The 20,925-nt window shown below is 33.4% G+C and overlaps 3 protein-coding genes across 4 annotated transcripts; all 3 read left to right on the plus strand.

Annotated features, from left to right (window-relative positions):
* Positions 1 to 8,053: 8,053 nt before the first annotated feature.
* On the plus strand, positions 8,054 to 11,837 carry LOC125202508 (uncharacterized protein At2g33490-like). Its single transcript, XM_048100912.1, has 10 exons — positions 8,054 to 8,180; positions 8,522 to 8,594; positions 8,921 to 8,995; positions 9,178 to 9,239; positions 9,335 to 9,403; positions 9,613 to 9,641; positions 9,716 to 9,923; positions 10,004 to 10,228; positions 10,541 to 11,513; positions 11,634 to 11,837. Exons 1-10 carry the CDS (start codon positions 8,067 to 8,069, stop codon positions 11,651 to 11,653), a joined length of 1,848 nt encoding a protein of 615 aa, XP_047956869.1. The 5' UTR covers positions 8,054 to 8,066; the 3' UTR covers positions 11,654 to 11,837.
* A 414-nt stretch (positions 11,838 to 12,251) lies between these two features.
* LOC125223915 (probable inactive shikimate kinase like 1, chloroplastic) lies at positions 12,252 to 14,517 on the plus strand. The gene is made up of 10 exons (XM_048127227.1): positions 12,252 to 12,483; positions 12,868 to 12,917; positions 13,016 to 13,070; positions 13,150 to 13,222; positions 13,308 to 13,395; positions 13,480 to 13,562; positions 13,648 to 13,774; positions 13,904 to 13,982; positions 14,061 to 14,131; positions 14,225 to 14,517. The coding sequence occupies exons 1-10, from the start codon at positions 12,300 to 12,302 to the stop codon at positions 14,291 to 14,293; spliced, it is 879 nt and encodes a 292-aa protein (XP_047983184.1). The 5' UTR covers positions 12,252 to 12,299; the 3' UTR covers positions 14,294 to 14,517.
* Positions 14,518 to 14,666: 149 nt separating this feature from the next.
* LOC125223901 lies at positions 14,667 to 19,892 on the plus strand. Of its 2 annotated transcripts, XR_007176803.1 has the most exons (7): positions 14,667 to 15,449; positions 16,059 to 17,518; positions 17,663 to 17,908; positions 18,430 to 18,510; positions 18,744 to 19,190; positions 19,336 to 19,497; positions 19,685 to 19,892. XR_007176803.1 is itself a non-coding variant. In XM_048127213.1 (6 exons), exons 2-6 carry the CDS (start codon positions 16,298 to 16,300, stop codon positions 19,390 to 19,392), a joined length of 2,052 nt encoding a protein of 683 aa, XP_047983170.1. In that variant the 5' UTR covers positions 14,667 to 15,449; positions 16,059 to 16,297; the 3' UTR covers positions 19,393 to 19,544. The 2 variants fall into 2 exon arrangements, 1 of the variants encoding a protein (XP_047983170.1); XM_048127213.1 differs by lacking the exon at positions 19,685 to 19,892 and having other exon boundaries at positions 19,336 to 19,544.
* The last annotated feature ends 1,033 nt before the right edge of the window (positions 19,893 to 20,925 follow it).

The following is a 20,925-nucleotide window of genomic DNA, read 5'->3' on the forward strand; positions in this document are numbered from 1 at the left end:
ATTAATCAACATTTACATTTTGTACATATTTAATTAATTTGATCTCCTTGTCAACAAATGTAGTTATGTACCCTGTTTCCAGGCAAGCTAGCTCTATTCTTGTTGGTGTTGGTCTTGGGGATTAAGCATATATTCACAGTGTGTATACATAATTCATCAAAGTCAATTTGGCAAATAAGTCCATCTAAAATAAAAAATAACAAACAATGTGAAATTCGAAATATATGAGGCCCAACTCCATCATAACTAGGCAAGAAACAGAGATGTCGCCCCATGGATTTAGTTAATGAATGTGTTTAGAGGACAAGTAAATAAGTAATAGTACAGCTCATAATACTAATAGAACTCTCAATGTAGTACTAAGAATAATAGTTGGAGTATGTTTTAGATGATGTATGTTGTTTTTTTGTGGGGTGAAATAATGGGTTGTTAAGGTGATTGTCTAGCAATAAGAGGGATTGCTTACTTAGGCTGCAACCCACAATAAAACATTGAATTGTATTGCAGTTGTGAAACAAGCATAATTAATCACGTTAAGCTGGCATGTGACCCAACATGCTGTGGGGACGCCGACGGCGTCGTTTCTTGCTCTTCCTACAAAACTACCGTTTCTTGCATTTAAGGATTCAACTTCTTGTCTCCATGCATGACTCATGAATTCATCCACCGCAAAACAAAATCAGAGGCGTACAAAGATAAACTTCTTGGTGTTTTTCAAAATTTCGATTTTTAGATTTCAAGATATTGCTTTTTATTTATGTGGTTTAGGGCTGTTGCACATATCATACTAGTAATAAAGATTCGCTCATATTTTGATTTTGCATCCAAATTTTGGAAGTTTTGAATAAATTTACGAAATTAAATAATTACTCAATTAAATATAAGCACGAGCTTAGAGTTAGAGAAAGAGAGAGTATGGAACAGTGGCGGCAGGGGCGGACACATAATTTTTTCCAGTAAGGGCTCCACTATATATTTTTTTTGTCTGTCATTAAATGTCCTATTTTTTTCGCCAGTCAACCAATAAATGTTTTATTTTATTTTTATTTGGCAGGTGAACCCCAAATTCTACTAACTTATTCTATCATTTTTAACATAGTCAAATAATTCCTTAAAATCCGAGCTAGTTAAAAATAAAACATAGTATAGTATATTAGAGGACATTAGAAATAGAACATTCATTTTCTTATTCTCAAATTTTCATATATAAAGAAGTTAGGGAGAAAATAATAGTAATGTTTTGCATAACTAAATTAAAAATGAAAAGGAAAAGACATTAGAAAATTAAAATCGATGATAAAATCAGCGGCCAAAAAAGAGATTCTAATACAAATAGAAAAGTTAATAAAGAATTCTAATTTAAAATAAAATTAAGAAAGTTTAATATAAAATAATTTAAAACTACTCAGTAATCACTAGTGGGCAAAATTATGACAGTCTTGTACATTTACCGAAACCTAAACTCAAACTAAATTAAATTTAATACTAATATTATACATTTATAATATTATTTTATTCATTTTAATTGGGCAAGTATCTTCGTTTTCTTCGAGACATAGGAAACCAACTCTGGTTGTTTTCTCTGGAAATTGAGAAATTTAAACTCAGCCCTCCTTATTCTGTAATTTCTATCCCTTTAAGCTTACATGGCACTAACTTGATAAGGGCTGAACTTAATTTTCCAAAATTTCAAAAATTTTGTAAATAAGAAAAAGTAGTAAAAGAGACATTTGGGTAAGGGCTTAAGCCCTACCCCCTCTCTTAGTGTGTCTGCTCCTGAGTGGCGGATCCAGACCCCAGAAATGGCAGGAGCGGAATTTAATATTTTAAATATTAAATATTTAATTTAATATTATTTTTAATAATAAAATAAATAATATTATAGTATTAATATTTATGTAGCATTAGATTCGTTAATAAAATACAAACATGCATTAGCTCGCAAATATGTATTATTCATTTTAAAATATAAAATTATTGAAATTATTATATACATTCAAAACAATCATAAATATTATATACAAAAGTGATATAATTAAAGTAGTAAATATTTAGATTTCAAAAAAATTTAAAATGTTTATTTTTTTAAATAGAGAATAAGTGCATGGATCACAAATTATAAGTACTTTAGAATAAAAAACTTTAACACAAGATTAAAAATAATAAATATAACAACATAATGTATGAAATTAGTGAAAGTTTAAATTTCATAAAACATTTAAAGGTATTATTTTGATAGTAAGAAGAAATATGAATTGGTAAAATAAAAAAAGTGAAGTATGGAAAACATATGTTGTTGTTGAGGTTTGAACCCTAAACCTCTTAGTTAAAAATCCAACAACCAAACCATTGGGCTACTAAATTTTATATGACTTTTATTGAAAATAAATCCATTTCTACACTCTACGGAGGAGACGGATATACTATTTTCGGCTCAATTCAAGGAAAAGTTTAGGCTCTCCGAACGGTCGGGAGGAGGGCCCCGATCCGCCAGTGGTATGGAATTAAGTGGATTTAAAATTTGTTTGGAAGTCATAAGTGAAAACTAGGAGTGCTATCTTTTAAATGAAGGGGTGCTACATCAACTGTCATTTCATATTTAATTAGTGGAAAATTTTCAATAATTTGTAAGTTCGTATAGTTATTCACAATTTTCAAACTTCACCAATATTGAAAATAAGATGACGTCGTTTTGATGAAGCAGTGCCATGTCAAATTAAATTTTGTCCAATATTAATTAAGTATTTGAAAATTTGTTATGGTGTTTAAATTCATATATTTGTTCATGAGCTTTAAAGTTCATGTGTAAAACTAAAAAATACTAAGTACTCCCTAAAAATAGAGACTTTGGAGACAATGCGAATTTTGATGCGAAATTGATAATGTACGAGAGATGTAAAAAGAAAAAAATGATTAAAATATTATTAATTGAAAATATGGTCCATCTTCTAAGAGAGAAAAGACTTGCCAAAAATAGACATGAACTATTTTTATGAAACGGATCAAAAAAAAAATTGTTTTTATAGGACAAAGGGAGCATGTAAAATGTTCATGTAATTAGGCGTCTATGTATACATAGTATTTTTCTTATTCATGTGAATACACACGCTGGAAATGGCTTGATTTAGTGTATATATGTGTTTATCTAGTGGTGGTTATTGTTTCGCTGCTAAATATTTCGGATTCAAGTCTACTATGAAGAAACCTTTTAGTTTCTATTTATTTATAAATAAATAAATAAAAAAAGACAAAGAAATGGCTAGTTTGTGTTGGTCTAATTAATGTACAGAGTCATAATGTTGAATACATCATGTCATCATGATATGATGGAGTATTGTTTATATATCAAAGGTTGTAATCAAATTAGTTTGTGTGAGCCTAAGGTTTTGAACTCGGAAAAGTTTAATCTTTGGGCTAGTAAACTGCAATTTTGGGCCTACAATCAAGAAAAGATACATATAACTATAATACATGGCCCAAAAGAAAGATGTCAGTTAAAAGTAAAACAACCACCATAAAGTAGTTCGATTAGATTTGATTTGATTTAATAATTACTTCAGTTTATTATTTACCGACCAAGAGGAGTAATCAATTGCTAACTAATTAGCAATCCCAAACTAATACTAAATCTTAGCCATTAAATTAAAAGATCTAGTGGTTGAAATAATGCCAAATGGATTATATTTTTGATTAAGAAAATTAATATATAAAATTAGAGGGTATTAATGTTAATTCTCTCTCATTAAAATCATCTTAAAACTTTAAATACACGTAACTCTCTCGATTTAAATTATTTTTTCACAAAAAATATATCAAATTAAAGATAATTTCATAAGAATTCCAACGAGATCTCAATTGCATATGTTCCGACGACGTTCGGATGGTGAAATTTGATATTTTTTATTTTAGTTTTCGTAAATGTTGATTACCAGATTTTTATCAACAAATACATCAAAAAATCTCAATAAAACCATTTAAAAATCTCAATAAATATGTGTTGATATTTTCTTGTACTAATGTTGATATTCTTATATCATATTGTTGATATTTGTAATACACTATGTTGATATAAAAAACATTCACGAAAATTATCATATAATAACATAATGACGATATTACCCTTTTGTTGATATTTTATCTACTATTTATTGAGATTTGTAAGATTTAATCTTATCCACTCATTTTAAAATTTAAGGATGGAGATTTGCTCTTGATTTTGGATTAGGGTGCTATAAGTATTAGAATAGGACCCTACTACCAAATCAATTTTATTTGATTTAATAATTACTTCAGTTCATTTGATTACTTACCTAATCAAACTGGATATTTGGTTTAATAAACTCAAACATAATGGAACTTGTTGGGAAGAACTTGAATGATTCAATTAACACATTTTATTTGTTTCTTCACTCATAAATCTCGAGCTCAACCCGAATTTCAATTTATATAACAAACATTTATTTCAGACTTGTTTAATATATTTACAGAACCTCTAAAAAATATTGATTTCATCAATTGATGTACTCACTTTCCATTATATTTCTTAAAACCCGTGCCAGGTCAAAGTGTCCCAAATTATCTGAAACGGAGGGAGCAGTAAATTCGTCTTTAAATGCGACATCTCCACTAATTAAACCAATTGAACTGAATTAGGTTATACGAATACAAATTAATTGGCAAGATATTTTAGTTCCAAAGTAATAGATTTGGGATTCATTGGAAGATATTTTACTTCAAAATTAATGCACTACTGCTAGTGTAAATATATTAACCCATTGCAAAAAGTTTATCTGGCACAAAAATGTAAACGCATTTATTTGTATTGATTTTTTTTTAAAATTAAAGTAGTACTGATAATTTACTATACAAAATAAAAATTATCTGGACTTCTTAGTTGCATTAAAAATTGTCTTTGATCATTTTTTAATGTCCTACCAAACAAATGGAAATTAATAGGATGAATACAAAACCCATTAAAAATAAAATATTTTTTCTTTCTAGATTGTCTTATTTAAAATGAAATATTTTTTAAAATAAAAATAACAGTATCTCTACCTTTTTCATCTGTGCTACTTTTCTTTCTTTAATAACTTATAAAATAACACTCTCGTATCCTAAAATAAATGTTTAATTGGATGGAGTAATTAATAAGTAAGGTGTGGCTCATGGATACTATAATAGAGTCGATTCGAATGATGTAAAATCAATCCACGTCATCCACCTATTTCAGTCAAACTTAAAACGTAGATTACTCAATTGGTTTCAATCAGAAATCATTGACTCTTGAATATTGGATTTAGGCACATAAATTAGCTCTTAATATTAATTTCGTGTCACTTGATTATTTATATTTTACATCAATTATTATATTAAAATTAGCGATCCACGTTACGTTGGTTGAAAAGAAGCAATATTATTCTAATATAATTAAATAACTCGTATCTCGAAATAAAACTTATTCCACGCACACAAGAAGCTCAAGCCGACCAGAGATGGTTGCAGTATGAATGTATATAAATTAAAATTGTTCTTGTTTTAGTATTTTTATCTCGATTCTTCGAGATATTACAGCTATGAATCTCTCAACCAAGTTATTTCAAAATGTATTTATTGGTCTTTACATAAAGATTTCAAGAATCTATTAATGTACAAATCTTTAAAGATGATAGAGATATGCGATTAAAAATCAATTATTGAAAGAGGCGTGATTTAGAGACATAATGTCTCCATGTCATAATACCCTTATGTCTCTATGCCATAATTATATTTTATATATGGACAAATATGACCAAACGCTATTTTTAGATAAAATCAATTAGCATGATCATTAGGGGGTGATCTAATTTCTATAATAAAGACTAATAAAGCTAATGGTGAAATTCAATAGAGTATATTATATATTTTACATAGGAATAACATAAAAATAAATACTCAAAAATCAAACTAGAGTACTAATATTATAAAATACATAAAATTTAAATAATAAATTCAATTAGTATTATATTTATTTTGACTAAGGTTCGACAATAATTTTCCAAAAATTAAAAATTTGAATAAATTAAATATTCAAAATTGAATAATTTAGAATAGTAAGCATGATATAAAAAAACCTACACCCAATTAGTATTAATATATTATACATATTTTCTTAATTTTATTTCATGATATAGTGAATTGAGCTAATAACTCAATTATTTATAAAGCAAAAGAGAAAATGCCTTGTAATTATTTATTTGATCGAAGTTCGATTGCAATGTTCTAAGAATAAAAAAATTAAATAAATTAAAATTTTGGAAAGGAAAGAAGTAGTATAATAAAAATTACAAAATTCTTAAAATAAAAACTATAAAGTCAATTATTATTATTATTATCATTATTATTATTATTATTAATTTATTTAATGATATACTGAATGGGGCTTAAAACTCTAATATTTTATATAAGAAAAAAGAAGAAAATAATATAGGATTAGTATTTTTATAAAATGGATTCATAATTTATTCATTAAGTTCAAATCTCATAATTTATTCCCTTAGTTTTGGAACATTACGTTGAATAAAACATTTATGAATAAATCTCCTATTTCTCTAATATTCTACTTTTTAGGTATATATTTTAATTTTAAATCATATCTTCCACATTTATATATATTCCATAATTAAGCTACCACATCCTTATTTAAGATGTAAGGGCAAAAAGGTAGATGTAAAAAAGTGTAGATTTAATTAAAAATATAATATAGTATACGATTACAATTTTAACCTCATTATGGCATTATGGCTTGGAGACATTACGTCTCTAAAACATTTTTCTTATTGAAAATGAAAGTATAATAAGTTTGATTGGAAATATGAACTAAATTACGAATACTTTTCAAAATAAGATATGAATTTCAAATTTATGACCAGGGATGGTAAAAAAAAATGTAATCAGATCATCTACAACATTAATCACGTCATTTTCTTTCCAAGCGACGACAAAAAAAATCTGTTTAAGAATTTCCCTTTTAACATTTGTGGTCAAAAACTATTTTCCAAATAAATTTTCTATCATATTGATAATCAATGCTGCTTAATCTGATTAGTTTGATATCCTTACGAATTACGATAAAGAATGCATCTATGTAACACACACCAGACACAGTCACGTCAACATTAATTTCTCCCAATTTTCATTTACGTATCGATTATAAATTTTATCAATGAATTCCTTATAAAAGAAAAAAAATACACTATACATAAAAAAGATAAATTACGAAGATGGTGCCTTATATTGCTAACTATTTTAATTGCTAACTCTGTTAACTTATCAATATAGTGTAATAAAAATGTCAACACATAATATAAATCATTATATTGAAATTCAATAAAATTATGTGTTGATATTTTAATATCATTGTGTTGATATTTTTAATATACTGCGTTGATGAGTTAATAAATTAGCAACTTGAAAAAGTTAGTCATTGATCATACCCCTATCAGTGAAGTAAGTCTAAAAATAAAATTAACCATGACGCCAAGAAATCAACTCGTGTAAAATCCTATAATCGCATGAAATATGAATGCCTAGTTGGAGCTGAAATGATATGGTAACAGAATAAATATAAATATAATTATTAAGTCTGGTTATCAATTCGAGAAGATAAATTAAACATGAGGATCTCTCATAATATTATATTCTTTTCGTCTCTAAGTTAATTGAGTTGAGTATTTTTTGCAGTATGTTCAAAGATAGTTGAACCGCTTTTACTTTTTTACAAAATGTTTTATATTATTATTTATTTATCTTATATATATATTTATTTATTTTATTGTCACTTCACATAACATATTAATTTCTTAAATTTGTAAAAAAAACGCTTAAATATTGAAACAGCGACGTTGGCTTTTCAAATTCGGCGCACAACGTTAGAATTCTCTTGAATTTGTTTCCCACACTTTTTTCCAACTACTTGGCTTGAATTCACAGAACAATAAATACACTTTTGGCTGTTGATTTCCGAGTCAATTCAATTCCGCCATAAATTTCCCCAATTTCTTGGAGGCCAGGAATTTCGGTGCTCAGAAATGAAATCTTCGTTGCTACGAATGCGGATTATCGGGCAGAATAAGGGCGACCCCAGGGTGAAATTGGTTCATGATTTTTCACTCCCTGTCGATGGATTAACACAAGCAGCAAAGGTGAGTTTCTTTTACTTAATTAAATTGTTTGTTTTGGTACTCCTGCTTCACAATTGAATGTGTAAACGCTCCATTTTTACGCCAATGCTCAACTTCAGTGAATTCCGGCGAAATGGGATTTCCCACGCTCCTAATTTTGGCACCTAGCGCTAGATATATTTGAGTTGATTTTTCTTTGAGCTATCTCTGATTGCTAGTGATTTCTTGCTTGTGTTTTTCGTATTCTTTGCATAGTGTTATTGTTATCTGTGAGGTTGATTAATCAGATTATTTTCCAGTAATATGTTTCCTGACTTGATTCATCACTTGCATTGTGATATTGCGGATGCATTTGTTTGCAGGATATGAAAGACATGAGAACGTGCTATGATACTCTACTTTCTGCCTCCGCAGCTACAGCAAATAGTGCTTATGGTACTACTTGTTTACTTTGATCAAATGGCTTAAGTTACATTGCAATTTTTGATTATAGGATTTTGATGTAGCTTCATCTATTGGTTTCTTATGCTAACGATAATCAGTTCAAAGAAGCTTTCACTTCAGATGATCAACGAAGTTGTGCATAATTCTCTAAGATTTTAGATTGATTGTAATTTGTACCTAAACTCAAAGATTGTAGTTGACCTCGTAGGTGATTACTACATGCCCCTTTATCTACCATTCATGCAAGGACGGATTGTTATGATTTCCTATACTTCTCCTTACACATTACTACAGTTCCATTTTTGTTTTTCCTTCAGAGTTTTCAGAGTCATTGCTGGAGATGGGCAATTCTCTACTAGAGAAAACCAATACGCATGATGATGTAGAAAGTAGTAAGTCAGTCAGTTTATCCTGCTTTTTGTAGTTTTTGGTTATTGGCAGCATTCTCATCAACACGTCTTGTTTTTACTTCTACTTTAGTTTGCAAAATTTGGCATACCTCTTTGTGTGCATTTGATTGGCTTGGTTTGTTTTTAGTGCTAGATGTTAATCCCATATACCTTTGGCTGTACAGGAGGAGCATTATCAATGCTTGGGAAAGTGCAGCTCGAACTTCAGAAACTGGTTGATATCTATGTGAGTGATGACTAATGAGTATTTATCATCCTGCTAATATTCAGTTTTAACATATGTTAGACAATTTATTACAATACGTTCTTTTTACTTTCCAGCGGCACCAGATTATCATGACGATCACAAATCCATCAGAGTGTCTCCTTAGCGAGCTAAGGAAAGTGGAGGTTCGAACACGAACTCAATGCCTATTAATTATTTTGATTGAAAGCTATATCTGAACCTCAAATTGTTTAGTCTTAGTAGATTTCTAGAACTCCAGTCTGGGGTTGTCTTTTCATTTTGATACTTCCTCTAATTTTATGCTGGTAAATCACATTAGTGTATTTTTATGAACTGCTGGATTGTTATGAAATCTATTTTTACATTTGTACAGGAGATGAAGTTACAATGTGATGAGAAAAGGTTGTGCCTTCTCCCATATTTTTAACTTAGTATTCTTTCGTTGTGTTACTTAATATTGATTATTGCATTATCAGGGAGATGTTTGAATACATGGTGGGACAAGTTAAGGAAAAGGGCAAGTCCAGACATGGAAAGGGGGAGACTTTTAGCTTGCAACAATTGAAAGTTATCAACGACGAGTATAATGATGTTGCAAGGCTCTGCGCTTTCCGTGTGGAATCATTGAAGCAAGGGCAAAGCAGGAGCCTATTCACCCAAGCAGCTCGTCACCATGCTGCACAGGTTTGCTTCTGTCTCAGTTATTCAAGTAAATAAGTTACAGTACTATTCAAGTTTTCATGATTTTTATTTTCTGAAAGCAGTTGAATTTTTTTCGGAAAGGACTTCAGTCTCTCGAAGCAGTTGAACCATACATAAAAAATGTTTCCGAAAAGCAACATATCGACTACGAGCTCTCTGAAACAGATGAAGGGGAAAAAGATGGTGGAGAGGACAGTTATGAGAGCAATGAGCATGGAGAACTAACATTTGCCTACAGGGTGAAAGAAGAACTAGGAAGTGCCTACACATTGAATAACTCGATGGAGGTGAGTTCGGTTTGCTTTTTGTTGAACTCAAACTGTGGCTTATGTATTATATTTTGAGGACAAATTTCTCTTATGGATTCTAATTACTGTTAGCTTTAACTAAGTATATAGTATTATTTATCTTTTCTCCATACTTGCATCTGAGACATCCCATTAGGATTCCGTGTACTTCTAAATGAAAAGTCTGTTTCAACTTTGTGGGGTTCATGTCGTTCTATGTATGGACTTGCATGCACAAAATGTTAGTACTTTGTTTCTGCATTATTTCTCAATTCCAAAGAAGTTAACCTGTTCTATCTTGTTGCTGTGCAGTTGAATCAGATAGATGCTTCGAGTGCACGACCATCTCGGGTAAAAGATGTTGAGTTGCAGAGAAGTGGAAGCAGACACCAATGGGATCAAATACCTAGCCAACAGCCTCGAGCAGGGAGCCATTCTGCTCCGCTCTATCAAGAGAAGTTTACTAGTACTTATGTGCTGCCAACTCCGGCTGAAGCAAAAGGTTCAAACATGACTGCTTCTGGACCTCTATCTAATCCCAAGCTATCTGCTGGGAGTTCGAAATATTTGTGGCACTCATCGCCATTGGACATGGAGAAGCCAAAAAAATTCACAGATGGCCAGTTTTCTGCACACAGTATCTCGAAGCCTCAAATAGTTGTTGAAGAAAGCAGCACCTACAAGCACTCTCTTCCCCTTCCGCCTCTGGCTGAGGGAGCTGCTATCCCGCACATTGACACACAGAGTGGATTCGACGTTAAGAAAAATACAAGGCAAGCTTTCTCTGGTCCAATTACAAGCAAACCTTCTTTAAACATGCCCCACGCACTCATTAGCTCCAATGACACACCTCGATCATTTTCTGGATTGCTTTCGCATGCGTCTGGTCCCCAATCGTCCTTGCTCGTTAATGTGTCTCATAACGCCTCATCTGCCCTTGCAACTTCACCTAAAATAAGTGAGCTTCATAAACTCCCAAGGCCCCCTGATACTTTTGTTTCCAAACAAACACGATCAATAGGGGCTCTTGGACACTCCGCTCCCCTAGTCAATAGCAAACGGGAAGTATCCCCAACGAACAGGAATCCCTTTAGACAACTGAGAGAAGGGTCTCCACTTCCTCTCCCTCAGCCAACAGTCTCTCGAAGCTTCTCCATACCTTCTATTGGTCAGAGAGAAGCAGGTTTTCACTCAGGCAAGGTTTATAGCGCAGGAGTTTCTTCTCCTCCGCTCACGCCCATCTCCCTATTACATACGAAGTCACCAAATTCTGGACAGATACGAGGTAAGTCAATGGAACTCACTTTCTTGGAGAGATTATGTTACTTGCTACTTTTCCTTGCATTTATATATTATTGAATGATGCTACTATATAATGTTCTGATTATATATATGCCAACTTCAGTGAATGCTGGTGGGAGCTGACTGCTTTGGCCTTGGTTGCCGCAATATCTGCATTCTTCAGTTTTGGAACCTGCCTATAATATGATTCTGCCAGCTTCTTGGGGTAAATATGACAGAATTTTGGCATCTCTTTGTATATTTAAGTTGTTAATCTCGGTCAATTGGTCTCATTATATCTTGATTCTTGGAGTTATATGTATCACAATTTTGCCCTTGTTATTCTTTTATTTAATTTTGCAGAGTCCCTTTAATAACTTAGTCCACTCAAATTAATACCAAAATGTTTTAACGTATGATATTATATTATACTTGTGTAATTCATTTTTTTTCTATATTTAACAGACAAAGAGACATAAATTCGAAGGTAGTATTACGATAAGTTCAAACTAAATTTTGTGTTATTTTATAAAACAATGAATTGAAATTTACAGGTGAAACCAATTTTGAATAGAAGTCGTAAAATAGAAATTGCAACTACAAAATTTGAATGTATATGATTTGAATCGGATTTTGCTGTAGAAGTGATGGAGTAAATGGAGAGCAGTTGAATTGTTTTTTATCGGGCCGGCCTAATATATATGATAAGCCCAATAACATGAAGGAAAAGAGAATACTCGTATAATTGTTGCAGAAGCAATTTTTACTGGTAGAGAGAGAAGTGAAGGATATGATGATAATCCAAGCCAGTAGCACCTGCACCTGCAGGTCTCCGTCACTCAGTCACCCGCCCCTCCGCCCTCACATTTCCCTCAACTCTCGGTTTTCCCCAGATTCGCCAATTTTGTTTCTCAAACCTAAATTTTCACAGCGCGCTGTTACTACCCGCGCTATCCTTGAGAATAGCACTTCAGGTAATGACTTTGAGACGACCTTGCAGTGTTGACGGGCGATTACGCCGTTTGGTTTCTGGTATATGAGCGATTAAGGTTTTAATTTGAAGAAATTGAATCACTGGATTAGTAGGTGATGCCGTATGAATGTTGGTTGTGGTAAATTTTGGGGGGCAAATGGCTTCAGTTGAGTCAAAATTAATTTGTAGCTCTGTTTGTTTCTATCTGGTCTCAGTGTAAAACGGCGTTCATGTTTAGGATTAGATAAACGGTTGAAAGCTTCTGAGATAAGCGAATTTTAAAGCGTATTGCTTGCTGTGTTGTTCGACCTGATTTACTGAATTGAGATTTGATCTATAAGTACGAATAAGATTATGCTAATTGGTTGCTTTTCTGTCTTGTTAGATTCAGTGGCTACAAAGGTTGTTGAACGTGATCTGTCTTTAGCGATCAAAGTGAGTCTTTGTTTTCTTGTGCAATTTGAATTTTTGGTCTGCTCCATATGATTTGATGTCAATTTGAGGAACTGATTAAACTGTTCAGTTAATTTCAGAACAAGGCATCGGAGATATCTTCTGATTTAAAGGGCACATCCATATTTCTTGTTGGTGAGAATTTTTATTACAAATTTGTGCATCTCTACTTATTCCAGATTTTGTTTGTTAGGTGTTAATTCTACTGTTGCAGGGATAAATAGCTCGTATAAATTGGGCTTGGGGCAGATTCTTGCTGATGCATTGCGTTACTATTATTTTAACAGGTAACATTGAGCAATATTTCTGAATTGATTGTTAGGACTGTGCTATTAGTTTAGCTTCTTCAATAAGCCTGAACTCATTCTGTAGCGATGGTCTGGTGGAGGAAGCTGCTGGAGGAAAACCAAATGCTATATCAATCATAGAGAATGACGAAGAAGGATACCTTGCATCCGAGGTGACTTTGGCATGTTTTTTTCCTTGAGCTAAAATGTGCAGTACAATTATGTTTTCATGAATATGATCCTATAATTTATTGTAGACGGAAGTACTGAAGCAGTTGTCATCAATGGGCCGATTGGTTGTTTGTGCTGGAAATGGAGCTGTTAAAAGTGCAACAAATCTGTAAGTTGTTTGGTCGGAGGAGGTTTAGTCTTGAATTTATGCATTGCATGATGTGTGTGGTGACCAAACTGGTACTGTCATATAGGGCGCTACTAAGGCACGGAGTTTCTATTTGGATAGACGTGCCATTGGACTTGGTGGCGAAAGAGTTGGAAGAGGACAAGATTCAACTTTCAGCTTCTGATACGCCAATATGCAAATCATCTTCCGAGGTTCATTCATTTGTGCCTTGAGTTGCTATTCGTTACATACTACTATGTCCCAGTTTGAACTTTCAACGCATCACCATCACCATCACCATCACCATCACCAGTTGTGCTTAACTTGTTCATTTCACACAGATTCAGGATCAAGTGGCTGCACTATACAATAGTGGGCGAAATGGATATTCCACTGCTGATGCCACCATTTCTCTTCAGAGTGAGAGAGGCTATGCCATGTTTCTCTTATTTATCTTCGCATCATGTTCTGTTTATTCTGACCCTCTCTCTTTCTCAGATGTGGCTTCTCAATTAGGGTATGGTTATGACGAACTTGATGCTGTGACGGTTGAGGATATGTGCATGGAGGTGAGCTCCCTTTGAGGCCTGAAAAAGGATATGCTTACTTGAAACTTGCTAATGGCAATCGAAATTTGAGGAACTAATATATTTGTTGAACAGGTTCTCAAGGAAATAGAAAGACTGATGAGAGTAAAGAAGATGATGGAAGAGGCTGCCAGACCATTTTAACCATCAACTTTATGATCTAAGAAGTGATACACTGTCTCCCTCTCTCTCTACATATATATGTATTGTGTTGTGTATTGATGGGCCATCCTACGGTTCTAAACCCAAGACTGAAGCCCATTAAAGTAGCCATGTGGTGGAATCAACATGGATGGAAATGTGGCCCATATTCACACGTGTTGTCCCCACTTTGCCTGCTGATTTGAAAATTTGCAAATCTCTGCTTACTTCGATGTGAATCTAGTTTAGTGTACCCCAAAATGAAAAAAAGGTCATATTGAACTAGTAGTTTGGAGTGGGTGAAAAATTGCATAACCGAGACAAACAGTAGCATATGATGGCTAATAACTAATAAGCGAATGCCACGTGTCTGCATGACCTGGTAATATTATTTCAACGTGTCTAATTAGAGTCGCATGCATGATTCAGATTTGTATTTATATGATTCTTTCTGGATACCAATGTTAGTATTAAATAAAATTTTACTAATTTTTTCTTTATTTAACTGATAACTGTAGACAGAAATACCTAGTTGAGGATTAATTAATCTGTTAAATCAGAAGTCGTTCATTTCACGTAAATATATTGCGTATTCCTTCCTACATTCCTTGTTGGAGAAAAGTCGATTTATTTGATGTAGTGATAGCGGAAAAAAAGGAAGAAAAAAAAAAAAAAAAACGTCTGATTTGTTTCTTTGTATCTAAACAGAAAAAATAGTTTTGTTTCTTTGTATCTAAACAGAAAAAATAGTCTTGTTGGTTAAGGTGCATAACAGCATAAGGAATGACGGAAAGTAGAAAAGTTCATAGGAATCACTCATTTAGAAACACAATTCAAAACTGGCTAACTTCATTTGCAAAAATAAATTTATACTAATTTTTTCTCATTAGAAAAAAAATAATAGATTTAATCTAACCCCATTAAATAGGAGAAGAAAGTTGAAAAAGAAAAGAAGAGAAAGTGAAAATTAGTAAGTAATCTGTTTTCACTTTTCAGCAATGTGCAGTACATAAACCCAACCTCCATTTCTATTCTCCACCTCTTTTTTATATCTAAGGAGAAATTCATTTTCGTACGCCATTTTCATTTTTCTTTATGATTGAACAATGTTTGATCGGCGATCAGAAGCTTTCATCGGCGCCAATACATCTCCATATCGGTGAGTCGCAGCCCTTGAATCTCCGCTCTCTCTGGATGACTGATGAAGTTTGAAATGTTTTGTTCGCTGCTCATATTTTTCATTATTTTGATTTTTTATTTCTTCACCTGCGAATGGAATGGAATGTGTGCCGTACAAGTAACTGATGTGTTGTTCGTTGAGTTACCTTCATTGCTTGTTGACTGATCATTATCGGAACGTGGATTTTGGATAACTTAATCTCGGCACTGGATTTTGTATTGATTCTGTTTATCAGAGCGCTCATATATACTGTATTTTTCTGAAATTGTTGTATTGCTATTTCATTAATGTTTTGGTTTTTTTTCATAGAGTTGGATTGAAGAGCTTTTTCCTTTATTATTTTTCCGTCTGATATTTCTTATTGTTATTCCATTTGTCTGATGTATCTTAGAGTTGATCGCGAGTTGCTCCTATTTCAGATTTATTTTACTTCTTATTGATTTGTCATTTGTGCTATTTTAGCCTCTCGACGCGGAATAAGTAGTATAATCTGCTCTGTTTGCTTCAATTTATTGCTACAATCCGGTTTCTTTGTTGTTGATACGAGTTTGTATGTGGTGTTCACAGAAATATTTTTGCTTGTTTTAGGTACTACCTATGATTTGATTGCAAGCTCGGAGTTGCATCTTCAAACAATAACATCTTCTTCCAGGATTATTGCCTTTGGGCTGGGCTGGTTATTGAAATGAGGCTTGCATTAAGATTGGAAGTTTGATGCATTCTAGTTGGAGTTTTGTTACATTCTTTGTTGAATTGGTTATACCTATGGGTAAGCTAGAAGAAGTTGCTAAGTTCATCAGGAAAGTTGTTTAATCTGTTGAGGAGAGATGGGGTTACCTCAAGTCTCATCTTGTGAGACATCTGAAAGTGAACCTAGTCCTTTAGGCACAGTTGTTTATACCATACCACAACTTGGTGGTGTCAATGTGAGTGGGTTGTGTGTGGGACCTGCAAACCAAACATTTCAGGATTCTAGGTATTATTCTTTGCCAGATTATCGGCGGAACACCTTGAAGTCTCCTGATGGATTTGAGAAAAGGTTTTTCGATGCAGCACCTGATAGTGTTCTCGAAAAGGTACCATTTGAGGACTCATTAATTACTGAAACCAGGAGGAATGTTCAACATCCAGTTTCAAGGGTTGTTGGTTTCAATTGTAATGAGAAGGATGTATCGGTTGATGGACTAGAAGGTGCGCGTGGCTATTGTCAATCTGCTTCTTCCAAATTGAGTCTGAAAGAAACCGAGCCCAGTGGACTTGTCAAGAAACGGATGCTTTCTCCACTGAATAAAATGCTTCTCTATCAACAATTTGATGGTGATTCTTTAAATATTGGCAGCAGGGATGTTCAGATTAATTGCCATTCTAATAGAGATACATATGGCATTTCTTTAGCACAAGATAGTAAAAAAGCGAATGTGGGCAGCAGAAGTCATTCAAATATGCCAATCCGGCCCACAACTAGTTGTTCTGAACTACATGATAGGCTGTATAAATACAGCAAAACCACTTCAATACTATTCACAGATGGCCCTGTGTTGGAGGACAAGGAACTAGATCCATTTCCATATATACCTTCATCCAGAACTGATTCGTTATCCAAATTAGGTGAGATAGGGTCAGGGCCTAAGTCAGTACCTATTAAACCAGGGTTGTACCCTCTCTCTCTGTCACCGCTCAGGCCAAAATTTTCCGGACAATTAGAATCTGTGGTCAGGTTAAAGAGCAGTAAGAAATTGGAGATATTGGAAAAGGTTGCATGTTCACTAGATGAGAGCAGGTCGGGGGTGATATTTTCCTCTGAAGAAGAAGAATTCTGGAACAATAGAATATCATGTAAAGATAATGACATTCTTCATAGAGAAGCCCAATCTCCTTCCTCAGGAACTAGAACTGGAAAACAGTGGCCTTTCTGTCAAGAGCTTGAAAGTGGAAATTGTAAAAGATTGGGGAAAAATTCGCGTGGATTTCCTGTCCGAAGGTCCTTGGTTGGGTCCTTTGAGGAGTCTCTGCTCTCTGGTCGGCTTGCATTGGGAAGATTTAGTCAGGTCCTTTATTTTGCTTAATTTTCGATTTTGGCTTTCCGTGTTCTTATTTGATGACCCAATAATAGTTTTTGTAAATTGACAGACCTAATGTTCGGCAAAAGATTAGAGTCTAAATTGTGTCATTTTTTTTCTTTAATTGTACAGGACATAGATGGTTTCCTTGCTGTACTTGGTATAACGGGTGGAAATTTCTCCCCAAAGTCGCAGAAACTTCCATTTGCAGTGACCAGTGTGGATGGCGACAGCTATTTATTATACTATGCATCTATAGGTCTTGCTGGTAGTTCATGTTCAAACAAGTGCAGAGGTGAAAAAGGGATTCTTGATAGTTGTGAACCACATGAAGGAAAGAGTCGACTGCGTATTCCTGTGAAAGGGCGCATTCAGCTGGTATCTTCTACTTTTTATTCATTCTACTGCTACATCTATTTTGTTTATATGACTGTTCTCCCTTGTAGTATGCTTGGAAACGATAGAAGCATACCCTCATACACTTTTGCACCATACATTTTGCTTTGCATCATTTAGCTACATTTGTGTTGAGGACTCCAGTCAATCTTATCTGGATCTAAATGTTCCTACCAGTAATGATTTTTGAACTTCTTGCTGAATCATAGCTGTGAAGGAACTTATGGTTTCAATATATAGGCTATTGTTTTTCTTTTTTCAAAGCCAAGGTATAGTACTAAATATGTTCAGAAGGTAATTGTAAACTGGAATGCTGTCAAAATCTTACCATGTGCTTCTAAAATTTGTTCATTTCTTTTCCTTAGCTTACAAAAAATTTCATAGCACACATTCCATCCCATGTAGGTTCTCTCTCGTGCCATTTTATGTTTCTACAATGATCTGAGAGGCAATAATTCATCATGGTTATAGAAATTTGTATTAACATATTGAATGGTCCACAGGTCCTGAGCAATCCCGAGAAGACACCAGTACACACCTACTTATGTAATTACGACTTGACTGATATGCCAGCTGGTACTAAGGTCAGTTCTAGTACATTAACGTCTGCTTATGTTGCATGGGATGTATAGTACCTTAATCTTTCATCTCTTGGTCGCCCATTTATGAGAGGGAAGAGAATATTTGTCTCAGTGGATATGGCAGGTTATGCTATATCTACCGTAAGTTATATGGTTTCTTTTGCTTTGGAGAAGTGCTCTCTTTAATTTATGCACCCGAGTCCATAAACTAAACTACGTTCTGTTCTTTCAAACAGACATTCTTGCGTCAAAGGGTGTTTCTTGCTTCCTCAGTCTCAGATCCCATTCATGGTGGGGAAATACAAAAAATGTTGAGCAAGAAAGATGAAAAGAAACTGTCAGATGAAAATCACAATGGCATTGACAACATAAGTCAGGTTTTAGGATGTTATTCATGCCAGAATGACGAGGTTGATGCTTCCTGCAAAACTGAAGTAAAGTGTGAACCTGGCTGTTCAAGGGCGAATCCAAACGCAACTGCTGTTGGTGCTCTTCGTTATGCTCTTCACCTGCGATTTCTTTGTACTCTCCCCAAAAGAAGTTCAATATCAGTAAGGCAAGCAGATCCTTCTTTGGCTTCAGAAAGAAATAAAACAGACACGCAGGATCATAGAAGATTTTATCTGTACGATGACTTGAAGGTTGTGTTTCCTCAGCGCCATTCAGACGCTGATGAGGGAAAGGTGTGTAGTTTCTTAAGCTTATACTAGTAGATTATAAAACGTGTGTCAAATTTATGTTTGCTGTGTTTCCTTTGCGTTTAGATGTATTTTAAGCCAAGTAACCAGCAGCCAGTGTTATTGAGTTTGGTTTTATGGTCTACTGCAGTTGATCGTGGAATACCACTTCCCTGAGGATCCCAAGTACTTCGACATCAGCAGCTGAAGTATCTGTTAAAGGCTACGACTATGTTTGTAGCCTTGTAGGTATCTGTAATCTAAGCCACCGCTTTCTATGGGGCTAACATGTAAAGAATGCAAAGGGAATAAGGTACACAACTTAAAATTAATCACAAGTATACAGTATCTTTTCTGCTACGCGTGTAGTGTTGCTGTTTAGGAAATTGGGTGTCATAAATTCTTTCAACATGTCTTGTTGTGTTGCTGTGAATATGATGGGGGTGATGAACCAAGCAGAGTTTTGATTCCCATGTTATCCTTGCTGTGTGCTGCCCCAGAAACGCTACACGTTGGTCTAAAGATCAAGTATGTTGCAAGTTCGGACGTGCAGCACACAGCCGGGGGAATCCAAACTCGAAGTTACTTCTCTATTTTGGAACTATTAAGACATGTTGAAACAAACATCTCCCCTTCGATGTACAGTAAAAAAAATAACAAATGGAAAAGGTCAGTGAGTGCATTTCCATTCTTTTCCATTTAAACCAGACTAATTCTATTCCATTATCCCGAATTTTACGGAGTTAGAGGTCCACTGGGAGGAGTATATCATAGTATATGTTTTATCCATTAATTTATACTCCTACTATAGAAATATTAAATTAAGCAACACCCTTTACAATTTACACGAATTTTGCTTAAACTTGTGTAAACCATGTACTAGTGTAATTTACGCTCTTACAAAGAATTTACAATTTTGTGAAATTTGTGTAAATCATGTAATACTGCGAGATTTGTTTTTAATTAGTAAGGGAAAAAAAAGTTATTAATCATATAATCTGAGATGGACAAGTTTAACTCTGTATATATATAACTGAAGTTGACAGAGTTATCAGAATTAGTTATAGAAATTGAGTCAACAGTTTGCATTTTACAAACAGAGTCTCTAAATTATTAATTTGAAAATATACTATGTTAGCGGAGTATATTTCATGTCGAAGTTAGATCCCCCATATTTGTCATAAAATAAATGGAAGGTTTGTATATAGGACTCGATTGTCATATAGTGATCGAATTAGGGAATCTAAGTAAAAAACTAGTATCAACACACATGAATTAATTTAGCAGTGCAGATATCTAATTCCAAAAAAAAATAATCTTTTGGTGTGACATATAAGCACATTCTTTATCCTAGTGCTGTTTTATCATAAATTGTTCTTGTTTGTGCGAGTGTTATATTGTTAACTCAATACTTAACTTCGCAGTTCGCTCAGTTGGAATATACTATTATAGTCTAGGGCGAGTGTTATATTGCTAACTCAATACTTAATTGCTAACTACAACTAAATAATAGCCATTAGATATTCAAATTAGAGGCCTAAATCATCAACACTGAAATGTCAATACGATAAAAAAAAAAACGCCAATAAGACCATAGAATTAATTCCAAAAAATATCAATGGGGGTATTAATGTCATTTAACTACAAAATTAGTTATAACTAACTTTTAAAAGAAATCCTAAAACTTTAAATTCATATAATATATATCAAATTAAAGATAATTTTATAAGGATTCCAACGA

This window comes from Salvia hispanica, chromosome 1 (genome assembly GCF_023119035.1).
Source record: "Salvia hispanica cultivar TCC Black 2014 chromosome 1, UniMelb_Shisp_WGS_1.0, whole genome shotgun sequence".
Lineage (NCBI taxonomy): Eukaryota > Viridiplantae > Streptophyta > Magnoliopsida > Lamiales > Lamiaceae > Salvia > Salvia hispanica.

Bases quoted from the DNA above. Each gene is read 5' to 3' on its own strand.
- LOC125223901 (XM_048127213.1), top strand. From the start codon at position 16,298: ATGGGGTTACCTCAAGTCTCATCTTGTGAGACATCTGAAAGTGAACCT. The intron at 17,519-17,662 runs GTCCTTTATTTT...TTAATTGTACAG, and splicing joins CATTGGGAAGATTTAGTCAG to GACATAGATGGTTTCCTTGC. The intron at 18,511-18,743 runs GTCAGTTCTAGT...TCTTTCAAACAG, and splicing joins ATATGCCAGCTGGTACTAAG to ACATTCTTGCGTCAAAGGGT.
- LOC125223915 (XM_048127227.1), top strand. From the start codon at position 12,300: ATGATGATAATCCAAGCCAGTAGCACCTGCACCTGCAGGTCTCCGTCA. The intron at 13,223-13,307 runs GTAACATTGAGC...CTCATTCTGTAG, and splicing joins CGTTACTATTATTTTAACAG to CGATGGTCTGGTGGAGGAAG. The intron at 13,775-13,903 runs GTTCATTCATTT...CATTTCACACAG, and splicing joins TATGCAAATCATCTTCCGAG to ATTCAGGATCAAGTGGCTGC.
- LOC125202508 (XM_048100912.1), top strand. From the start codon at position 8,067: ATGAAATCTTCGTTGCTACGAATGCGGATTATCGGGCAGAATAAGGGC. The intron at 9,240-9,334 runs GTGAGTGATGAC...TTTACTTTCCAG, and splicing joins AGAAACTGGTTGATATCTAT to CGGCACCAGATTATCATGAC. The intron at 10,229-10,540 runs GTGAGTTCGGTT...GTTGCTGTGCAG, and splicing joins CATTGAATAACTCGATGGAG to TTGAATCAGATAGATGCTTC.